This window comes from Lingula anatina, chromosome 9, assembly GCF_051362555.1.
Source record: "Lingula anatina isolate TDL-2025a chromosome 9, LinAna3.0, whole genome shotgun sequence".
Taxonomy (NCBI): Eukaryota; Metazoa; Brachiopoda; class Lingulata; order Lingulida; family Lingulidae; genus Lingula; species Lingula anatina.
Genome location: NC_141775.1, coordinates 15,909,839 through 15,920,935, shown reverse-complemented (window position 1 = coordinate 15,920,935; position 11,097 = coordinate 15,909,839). Strand labels below are relative to the sequence as shown.

The window sequence follows — 11,097 nt, the reverse complement described above, 5'->3', positions numbered from 1 at the left end:
ATAGGGCCAAGGACAAATAGGCGTTGGGAAAATCACTGATACCAATTTTGATACCAGCGGTGTGTTATTTGAGGATACAAAATATTTATTTTTGCCGCTCTTCCAGGCATTTGGTACGTACATTATTGAAGAAAAGCGCCACTTACTTATACATGTAACCGTATAAAAGCCTTTTGGACTGTAATTCGCCGTGACTTTTGTTTTAGGCAGGCCGGTGCAATAGCGCGTGGGTTGTTCTACAACGTCCGTTTTGTGAAATATGGCGACCGGAGGTGCAGACGAATTTGGTGGAATTAGTCATATGTCTGAAGAAACAATGACGTCAAATGCTCCGGACAGTGGTTTCAGACGTAGGCCAGGTGAATATCCCAATAAAAGTATCATTATTATTATCGGAAGTGGATTTCCTCAATCAACAGCTAATATTGCAATTGTATTTACTTTCAATATTTTGATGCCTATTAAGAACATTTTCTTCAGGGAATGAGGCAATCCAAGTGAATATTGCCACCATTCTTATTTTTTGCTGGGACAGTTTTAAATTAGAGTTATAAGTAAGGCGTCGTTAATATTCAGATGTTGTCTTTGTCTAGATATTTACCCATGTCGTACAATCTAGGTTTTGCTTTCAATGCAACGTTTGGTTTGCAGTGTCACAAGCAAAAAGGGAAGAGCTTTTTCAACGGTCAAGAATTTTGAGCTATCAAAACCATGTGATTACAGAAAACAGTATACATCAGCTCACTCTTAAAATCCAAAGCCTGGAAGACGAAATTGAACAGTTGAAACGCAGCATGAGAGTCCACGAAGCACGCGAGCACCGCGAGAATGATTTAGAACAAGCACTCGGGGCAGAACGAGAGATTTCCCGGCGAGCACGTGAAAGAAGCCGAGAACTCGAGATGGAGATGGAAGCTCAGATTCGTGATTACAATCTGGACACCAGGGTGCACTCCGACTACAGGTTGATACATGAGGAAAACCAGCGTCTACGAGAGCAGGTCACTGCCATTTCTTCACAACTTGCCGAGACCAATAAAGAAATCGACCAAATGCGTGACGAAATTCAACTGCTAAACACTGAGAGGAACGGTGTTTACAAGCGTTTTGAAAATAAATCCACTGAGCTGGAGAGGACCCGGCACGAATCGCTTGACCTGTTTAACAAAATGTCGATGACAGCGGCCGAAAATTCTGTTTTGCGGAAAACCATTGCCCAGCTGACGGATGACAACTACGACCTTCATTTAGAGATCCAAAAGCTAAAACATGCCAAGGAACAACTCCTGACGCTAAAACATTCCACTAAGGTTAGAAACCGTGAAGACGACGGGTCACGAAGCGCAATCGCCCATACTTATCATTCCGGAAGTGACGACGGTCCCGGATTTCAGTCTGCTAGCAGACGACGCTATAGACCAATAAGATTTGAACCGTATCAGTAAAGTTTGATACTTGATATACAAAACTGGCCAAAAAGGTTGTCCCAACCCCATTTTCATGTACTTTTATTTACAAATGATCACCTCACAGCTGTAAATTGTTAGAAATAGTGCTTTTTATTACAGATACCGTATTTAACATGATTATTGGTTAAAAAAGTACAAAATAGTGGTGAAAATATATATAATTAATACCATTTAGTAAAGTTTTTAAGAGGTACCCCCTCAAATCCACTATTTCACTGTGACTTCTACAGACGTAAAGAAGTGTTTTTTAAATTGAAAAGACGCCATCAAATGTCACCAAATTCACACAAATTAGCATTAGGGTGAGCTCGTTAAAGATCACGTGCCTAACAGCGTGTGCGTCTACCGCGTACTGCAATTATCACCTGTAGACAGTGCGACAAGCCTTCAACATGGGTAACAATTCTTTTTTGTGGGATATTGTCCCATTATTCTTAAACGAGTTGGGTGAGTTGGTCCACGTTTTTATGGGGTTGGTTCCCCTTTGCTTTGCACACTCCAATTCATGTCACAGTTGATCATAAGATTAATATCAGGGCTCAAATATGGTGATCCCATACTTAGAGCATTGTGTTTCTTCAACAAACACTTGTCAGGCGAGAGGTGTGAGCAAGTGTGCAATCATGATAAAGCCTGGAGTTAACCCGAAAGTCAGTTCTTGAAGATGGACTGAGATATCAGCTGAGAATGCTTCGTTCAGTGATCCCACAGGCACCTGAACCTGGCCATCCATCACTGAAAGGAAGTCGGTTTTGATGCAGAATCAAATTATTTCTTGTATCCCATCGACGGTCAAAGAGGGTCCATAGGCATGTTAAAAAGTGTGTGTGTAGGATAATATCGCCTGAGGAATTAGATCAGTCCTCATTTGGAGGACATTCCAAGCCCATGGTATTTGTACATTGTTCCTTTTAGAACAAAACGTAACAGGAGCATTTTACTGTAAGATTCTCAACAGAAATCTCACTCCATTTGTAAGAGGTGACTTCAGGGATGCTACTGGATTCATTGTGACAACGCACTTGCTCTCGTGTGGCAAGTGATTTGTTACAGAAACACAGGGCTATAAGGATGGGACAACCGTCTTTGAGCCCTGATATTAATCCTACTGAGTACCTGTGGCATGAATTGGAATGTGCATTGCAGAGGAGAACCAATTCCCAAATAATCTTGACCAATTCCGCCACACTCTGGAAATGTGGGTGGGACAACCTTTTTGACCAATGTTATATATATATATATATATATATATATATATATATATATATATATATATATATATATATATATATATATGAAATGAACCCAATCCAAAATTAATTGTTTATATTGCTTCTTTGACTTCATAAAAAGGGCCCTTGTAATTAAAATATGTTGTCTTAATATTTGATAAGTATTTTACATAGTTGTAGACTGACTTGAAGACAGAAAACAAAATACTTCTTTATCTACTGGCATCATTTAATGGTACATATACAGCAATTGGCTATGTACACATCGTTTAAAAGCGTTCTTATAAACGTGCAGATGCCTTGTTACATTGCCTTTAACAAAGGGAAGTAGCCACAAATATTATCATATTAGCGATTATCCCATTATCCCATTGTTAACAAACAAGATGAACTTTGCAGTGTAGACTTTATACGTTTGCATAGCCTGGATTATAATCAGGAAAATGTAAGATATAGGCATGGGCGTCAGCAGAAAATGTTCCAGGGGAGGGGGGGGTCAAAGTCTTTGGAGCAGGAGTTAATGATTGGTTTGGTACCCGCAATTAAGGTGCCCGCCAAAATCCCAGAGGGGCAAGTGACCCCATTAACCCCCCTCCCCTGTGGACGCCCTTGGATAGAGGTGACTTATCACAAAAAATTAAGTATATTTATAATATAGCATCTTTAAACTTTTTGTTATGTATTAACCATCAGTTGATGACATATAACATGAGCAAGAAGGAAGTGGCAACATTCTATGTCTACGACACATTACTAGCAGGAAAAGCGAACAGATGCTTACGCATTTTTTGTTGTTGGTTAACTATATTTTATTCCCATAGACCTATACACGAAGCTTTATTATTATTATTATTAGGATTCCCCATAGGGGAATACTATTGTTTTTCCTGTTATTAATCTTATTAGGATTCCCCATAGGGGATTACTATTGTTTTTCCTGTTCTTATTCTTCTTCTTATTATTATTTTTCGTCAAAAAAATTCTTTTTAAAATTCTGAAAAAAATTCATACTGATAGCCTATGAAAACATATTCCGGTCCACCCAATTTTTTTTACCTTGACCTAATTTTCAAGGTCACAGAGCCTTTTAAAGTGAAAATTTTGCAAATTTCAAAATGCAATATCTCCTAGAATTTTCAACATTTTGACAAATCCTTTCAAAGGTAAGGTGACACAATAATTCTGTATCATGTGACTTAATTTTAGGATAAGTAGGTCAGGTCAAGGTCAACTTATTGCACTATATGCTTTCAAAGGTTGGCATTCGGCAGGGGGTAAACCAGATGTCACATAGCCACAAAGATGATGTAAAAAGTTGCCCTAGATATCTATCCAGTGCAGTATTTAATAATATTGACAATTGACTGATTAGATTTTTTAATATAGATTTTTAAATATTAATAATTTCACAGAAATAGTGACTTTGTCAATTTCTCCATGAAATATAGATTTTTTGTGATAACATGCTATAGTAAACTACCCCAAACATATACCCAACACCCCCAACTCATATGTCAAATTTGACCTTGACCCGCATTTTCAAGGTCATTTGGCTATTTCATTGAGAAATATTGAAGTGGTTTAAAAGTGATGTTTTGTTGACCCCCCGCCCAATTCGCGCATGCTCTTTCAGAATACGGGGTCAAATTAAACCCATGACCTTGTAGGAGCATTTCCACACCTATTTTGCAGGGGAATCCTCCGCCACTGGCTTTATCCAGTTGCAGTCTAGTTCTTCTTCTTATTTTTCGTCAAAAAATTTCTTTCTTAAATTCTGAAAAAAAATCACACTGATAGCCTATGAAAAGTTATTCCGGTCCACCCAATGTTTTTGACCTTGACCTAATTTTCAAGGTCACAGAGCCTTTTAAAGTGAAAATTTGGCACATTTCAAAATTCAATATCTCGTAGAATTTTTAACATTTTGACTCTTTCATAGCTGAGTTCAAACAATGATTCTTTATCATGTGACCCAATTTAAGGAAAGTAGGTCAGGTCAAGGTCAACATATTCCCTGATATGCTCCAAGTAGTTGACACTCGGCAGGGGGTAAACCAGATGTCACAGTGCCACAAGGATGATGTAAGAAGTTGCAGTCCAGTGCAGTCGCTAATAATATTGACAATTGACTGATTAGATTTTTTAAAATAGATTTTTTAATATTAATAATTTCACATAAATAGTGACTTTGTCAATTTTTCCATGAAATATTGATTTTTTGTGATAACATGGTATAGTAAACTACCCCAAACATATACCCAATACCCCCAAAGCAAATGTCAAATTCGACCTTGACCCTCATTTTCAAGGTCATTTGGCTATTTCATGGAGAAATATTGAAGTGGGCTAAAAGTGATGTTTTGTTAACACCCCCCCCCCCCCAATTCGCACATATATGCATGCTCTTTCAGGATATGGCGTCAAATTTAACCCATGACCTTCACATGACCTTGTAAGAGCATTTCCACGCCTATTTAGCAGGGGAATCCTCCGCCACTGGCTTTAGACAGTTGCAGTATAGTTATTTGTATATTAACGCAACACAACCTTTTGTTATTTATTAACCACCGGTTGGCGACGTGCCAAAAGGTAAATGAAGTTGAATCATTTTATGACTTAAAATATCACTTGTATATTTACTTATGTATATGGACTATGTATACGGTCCAAAGGTTCCACTGTCTTGATAGTTAGCGGTTTTGTGACAAAGTTGTTGACTTTATCTCTACACGAGTAAGGTAATACCACAGTGTTATATTTTTTCATGTTATTTATTGACTACATTCCAGATGGTTCTTGTACAGTGTACATGTATATACATTTCCAATGGATGACAAGACAAGGAGAAAGATCACCATGTAGTCATTAAGTTGTAACAATAAAATAAATAATATGTTGGAAAGCACATAATTTTTGAGTTACGTACGTCTCATAAATACATAGGAAACGTCAGAATATCTTCCTAGGAAGAAATAGAAAATTTAAAAGGCACCCAACATATGGTTGATTCGTATTGTTGCGAAAGTAATTGCCAATTGACAAACGTAAGGGAAAACAAATAGAAAAAAAATATCTATGAATTCATTCTGCCAGCTTTAATTCTTTACCTCACTTGGACCTCTGTCCTTATTTCTGATTCCATTCACGCCGCATATCCCGCAAGTTCGCACGTTTTTTTTTCTAAGACCTTTGGTCAAAATGAGCAAATTCGATTTCCTTATTTTATAATTTAGTTGTCGGTAGGCGACTTTCTTTAAGAAATGGGTCATTAATATTGAAAATTGAAACTGTTATTTGCATTCACTCGCAGATTGTGACAGTTAATTGCAGCAGTTGCACATAATGATTTCGAGCGAGGGCAGTACTTGGTTATCTTTAGCTCTCTCTCTCTCTCTCTCTCTCTCTCTCTCTGTGTGTTTCTCTTTATTTCTTTTTTATAAAGCCTCTTAGATGAGATAATCTGTCGAAATGTTTTTGCCCACAGTCTTATATATGTTCACCTCACCCTTCTCCCCAAATCGTGAATTAGAAGCAAAACGAAAGCCAAGCGATATATATTCATTCCTTTAAACCCCCGCACCACAGCCTCTACGTTAATAAATAAATAGATAGATAACTAAATAAATAAGCGGGCCTGCTTATATCACGTACAAATAGACCACGTCGTGTACTGAAATCTATCAACAGGTCACATTGCCGGGTGGTGAATTCCCAAATAATCGGGTCAAGACTTGCTTCGTTTTTAGCAGCGTACAAATTATGCGATCTGAGACATTGTAATTGTACTTTTCTGTGTCAATGGATACATTTAAGTAGAAATAAGAATGAAGAAGAGATGAAATTTATGGTGTATATTTATTTCTCATTTACATTGTAAACAGTATCAAAGGCTTCACGGAAGCCGGGTGCTTTACATCTGGCGCATTGCTGTAGAATGGTTTCATTTATGCATACGCGATGGCACGTTATTTCCCTGATAGTGTTGAAACACAGATATGAGTTTCATATGAAAATAATTTTCATCATTTAAATATTAGTAGGAAAAAGAATGTATGTCGTAAAACCTACAGTCCTTTTTGTCTTTTTGTGACTTGTCCTTGGATAATTTTGTTTCCAGACGATATTCCGTAGGAATCAGCAGGCATGAAAAAGTTAACATAAATAAATAGTTAATATCATGAAACGGTCTATTAGATGTCAATATGCTACCATCTTGTTCTTAGTCCGTTGAACCATTGTAAAAGACATGAATGATACAAGTGCTATCAAAACACCGCCAAATGCGATATAAATCTTAGCATCCATGCAGACAAAGTTGGAATAGGCAAAAACGACCGCCATTGTAGCATAGATGGCGCTGCGTATGGTGACGAAAACAGGCCATTTCTGATCTGGGAAGAAATGTCCAACAACGGCTGAAAATAAAAATAATAATGCTAAAAAAGTCAAAACAGAGAAGCAGGCATTAAATGGGTTTGTTATTTTAAAACGACTGCTTTCTTTACATCATATAACCTTAATTACCGAAACTTTACTGAGTTGCTCAATATTACAGAGAGATCGAGTCCCAAAAAATTACTTGTCCGACCCAACATACAACTAAAGATAGTTCAATATCACTTCCCATATAAACTATTACAGCAGTGCTATACATCTAACTCAAGACTGCACTCCCCAGCATTAATTTATCGTACTGGAGTCCTGTAAGTTTCCTTTGGTGTCCCATAGGACGTCGTGTAGGAAAATTTACCTTCAGGGAATATGACGTCATATTAAAAGACTATTAGGTGACTTAATATGACGTCACAGCACCAAGCGTAACATGGCGGCCTTTCTTACCTGAAGATTGCGTCAGCCACACGGAATCGGCCAGCCCCCAGACAAAGGGCACCAGAAAGTAAAACAGCATGGTTTTGGAGGAAGAATCCAGCAGTAACATGCTGGCTAAGCAGGAGGCGTTGGCAGCCGTGGCGAAGACGTACATTATCGGCCAACCCGTGTACTTCAACAATCGCCCAGTCACTGTGGATCCAATGATTTGACCGCTGGCGTAACAGATCATAGACCAGCCGTTGTACTGGATGCCGATCTCACAGCTTACAAACGCCTGGAATACGTAATCAAAGTAACCATCTGCGTTGTTACTTAGATATGTAATAAAATTAAAATAGTGCACCTGGATATGGTCAACATATGTATGTCTCTCATTCCCTGATGAAGGCCTTATGGTTGTGAGAAATGTGAGAAGCAATGGCTACCAGGATACATTTTACGAACACGTAAGGTGGTAAACGAAACTACTAGTGTTATTTTTAATGCATTGCAATGGCATTCTTTTCTGGATCAAATATTTTTACAAGTAAGTTTCGAACATCAACTTGAATTTAGTTGCATTCTATTGCTATGATAAAATAATTTGTTAAGGTTTATTAAATCCACATGACAGAGTTAAATTTTAACTACTAGCACCCGTTAAATGCTTTTTTAGTCTTTGAAAAACAGACTCTATGTTGCACACATTAATTCAGAAATGCCTACCTTGGTGAATTCTGTTTGAATGAGTTCCTGTTCAACAGAAATATATGCCACGACAGGAATCATAAGAAGCATGCGTCCACTCCACAGCAACTTTATCGTGGCCGAACAAAAATCACCAGCTCCATTTAAAGCGTCCCCTGTGTTGGCATGGATATTCCGAAGGAGCAAAAGGCACCCCGTAAAGGCAACCAAAATAAACCCAAGAAACGCTCCAAGTATTATATACACTAAAGTCTGATCCGGTTGCTCTATGTATGTCCCGGAGGTATCTTCCCACGGGCAAAAAGCAGGCCCACACAAATCGCTTAGATTTCCTATTTGCGGGACTACCGTGGATCCGTTTACTGTTCTGTCTACAGGTTTTATTAGAACTAATGATGACACCAAATTGCTCCAGACTCCACACGTGGTAAAAATGCTAAAGAAAACGCCTTGGAAGACACCCATAACGGAGTCCTGAGGTTGACCCGTGATCTCCGAATATTCCAAGCCTAAAGTTGTAACGTACACCCCGTTGCTGATCCACATCTGTGCATGCGCTGAAATTAATCATTAAGTTATAATTTAAGGGCAAAAAAAAGGAAAAACAAACTTACACACAGTTTAGGAAGTACACTGAAACGCATGTGAAACGATCCAGATTCATGAGGTTGCGGAAGGGGAGGGGGGGTCACGAGGACCAAAATACCCGGTATTCGCCTTGCCAATAATTATAATAATAATAAAATAATAACAGACGGGAGCAATTCTACTACCAAGTGCCAGGCGCCATGTTCAGGGATCAAAATTGCTGGGTACGTTTCGTCGTCTTTTATTTATTTATTTTCTTGAACAAAGGAGGCGACGATGGTGACACCGCCGACGTTAAAAGGAGGGGGGATACATGTACAAGCACACGTCCCACGTGTTGTCCCCTCCCATGAAAGGTTCCAGGCACAGCAGTAAAGAGGGGGTATTGATATGTTGAGGCAGTGCCACGCGCAAAGTATGTTCCGCGTACATGTACTGATTGCTGCAAAGTGCCCCAAATTCTTTAGTTTTATCAAACAGGTCTCTCTTGTGGGGGAGGTGGGGGTGACGTGATATCTCACATCCACCTATGTCACGTGTATTAACCAGACGTTCTCTCGATTGCCGATAACGAAGAGAAGGGGTCTTTTATATCATTTGCACTGCACGCTGAGTGTATAAAGTGGAACGATCTATCGATACAGTGACACTGCTATATCGGTTGAGTGCTAATGTACTATACGGAGCAGTCATTGTTCTTCGCCAGTTACTATTTAACTAGGAGAGCCACATTATATCTGTGACATGTACGCCATCAAAGGACATGCTGACCCATAATAGAAGTGCTGAAGACTGGGGGGGGGGGGGGGGGGGAGGGGGTTAGTTGGGTGCAGTAGGTCTTTGGTGCCAGGGTAATAGCGATACAATTTAGTCTCTTCATCCCAACAAGGCTGGGGACCGTATTTTGCCTGCCATATTTTATCAAATACACACGCATACACAAAACCCACATTAACAATTAAAATGCAATCAGATATGTCTGTCTCTATGTAAAACTCATGGGTAGGGGTAACAGAAATTTAAATATAAGCAATTATACTATCCCGTTCTTGACAAGTGACATTTTACGCAATATAACGTTTGACGTCTTATGTTCATCTATACTTACTTATGCCTACGAGGAAAGACACGGGCAGCAACAAATACACCTCCACATAGAAATGGACGGCAATGAACAAACCCTGGCCAAACAACCCCAACAAGACCGATCCCTTGGCGCCAAAAATCCGTGCCAAGATCGGAGCAGTGAAAAACGAAACCAGCGCCCCTCCATAATGCACCAACAGCGCGTATAATCCTATATCGGGATTAAGTATCCCTTCTAAGTTCATTAAAGCTGTAAGTGGTGAGTATCCTAGCATATAAACAGCAGATAACACCAGAAGCTGTCGAACGGGACCCCATCTGCTGCGACGAGGCTTGGCGCTGTTGGAGCCAAGGAGCAGTCGTTTCTCCTCGGGAATACTTTCGGGAACGGGCCCGGAGCGGCTGAGCTCCATGTTGTTTGTCTTGTTGGCTTAGCGCAGCATAGATGTCAAAATGACCATGTCGTGCACGTGTATCTACTTGAACAGATAGCAGAACGTTATGTAACTAGGACAGGGCAGAAGAAATGGCGATAACGTTGTTAGCCCTGTGCATGAACGACCTGGCTTAAACCCGCTGGGTATTAATATCAACAACTCGGAGTGATCGATTGTTTTTGGATACTATCGGGTTTTAAACGCGCGATTTCGTACATGTATAAGCATACATAATGCGATGTTAATCGATCCTGTTGTTTCTGAAAAAGAACACAAAAAATGATTTGCGAAAAATAAGTAATACAGGGCCGTAGCCAGCAATTTCCAAACGGGCCGCCCGGGGGGGGGGGGGGGGGGTCTTTTTCTGAAAATTGGACCTTTTCCCATAAAAAATGTTATGTACTAGATCAAATTTTACATAGAGTGGACTTTTTCCCAGCAAAAGGGGTGGTTCTTGCGACCTCCCCCCCCCCCAGAACCCCCCTGGCTACGGGCCTGTAATATGTTCTAGTTTCAGCACTGCGCAGTGGTTCGCTTTATGCGGCATACCAGCTAGTAATCATATCAAAGCTCATTCGATATACCGGTATATGACGGTCTCTTTTGTAGCAAAAGATGAGGGGCGAGTAGTTGTAACAGATATCCCACGATATCCCGGCAACAGAATGTTTTTGCTTGAAATGTAGTGAGCGTATTAAGAAGGGTCCATTCCGAGCCAACTACGGTTGGACTCGCGTTGAATGAAACGCTCTTCTCTTGTTTCCA

The 11,097-nt window shown here is 39.7% G+C and overlaps 2 protein-coding genes across 2 annotated transcripts; one reads left to right on the top strand and one right to left on the bottom strand.

Moving 5' to 3' along the window:
* Positions 1–212: 212 nt before the first annotated feature.
* On the top strand, positions 213–2,569 carry LOC106171212 (uncharacterized). Its single transcript, XM_013551429.2, has 2 exons — positions 213–359; positions 652–2,569. Exons 1-2 carry the CDS (start codon positions 260–262, stop codon positions 1,443–1,445), a joined length of 894 nt encoding a protein of 297 aa, XP_013406883.2. The 5' UTR covers positions 213–259; the 3' UTR covers positions 1,446–2,569.
* A 4,061-nt stretch (positions 2,570–6,630) lies between these two features.
* On the bottom strand, positions 6,631–10,353 carry LOC106151152 (N-acetylglucosamine transporter UNC93A). Its single transcript, XM_013524261.2, has 4 exons — positions 9,918–10,353; positions 8,240–8,778; positions 7,541–7,808; positions 6,631–7,116 (listed from the first exon to the last, which is right to left on the bottom strand). Exons 1-4 carry the CDS (start codon positions 10,306–10,308, stop codon positions 6,899–6,901), a joined length of 1,416 nt encoding a protein of 471 aa, XP_013379715.2. The 5' UTR covers positions 10,309–10,353; the 3' UTR covers positions 6,631–6,898.
* Between the last annotated feature and the right edge of the window lie 744 nt (positions 10,354–11,097).

Coding starts and splice junctions, on each gene's coding strand:
- LOC106151152 (XM_013524261.2), bottom strand. CDS start 10,308: ATGGAGCTCAGCCGCTCCGGGCCCGTTCCCGAAAGTATTCCCGAGGAG. Junction 7,809..8,239: donor TTCAAACAGAATTCACCAAG/GTAGGCATTTCT, acceptor TACGTATTCCAG/GCGTTTGTAAGCTGTGAGAT. Junction 7,117..7,540: donor GTGGCTGACGCAATCTTCAG/GTAAGAAAGGCC, acceptor TTTTATTTTCAG/CCGTTGTTGGACATTTCTTC.
- LOC106171212 (XM_013551429.2), top strand. CDS start 260: ATGGCGACCGGAGGTGCAGACGAATTTGGTGGAATTAGTCATATGTCT. Junction 360..651: donor TGGTTTCAGACGTAGGCCAG/GTGAATATCCCA, acceptor TTTGGTTTGCAG/TGTCACAAGCAAAAAGGGAA.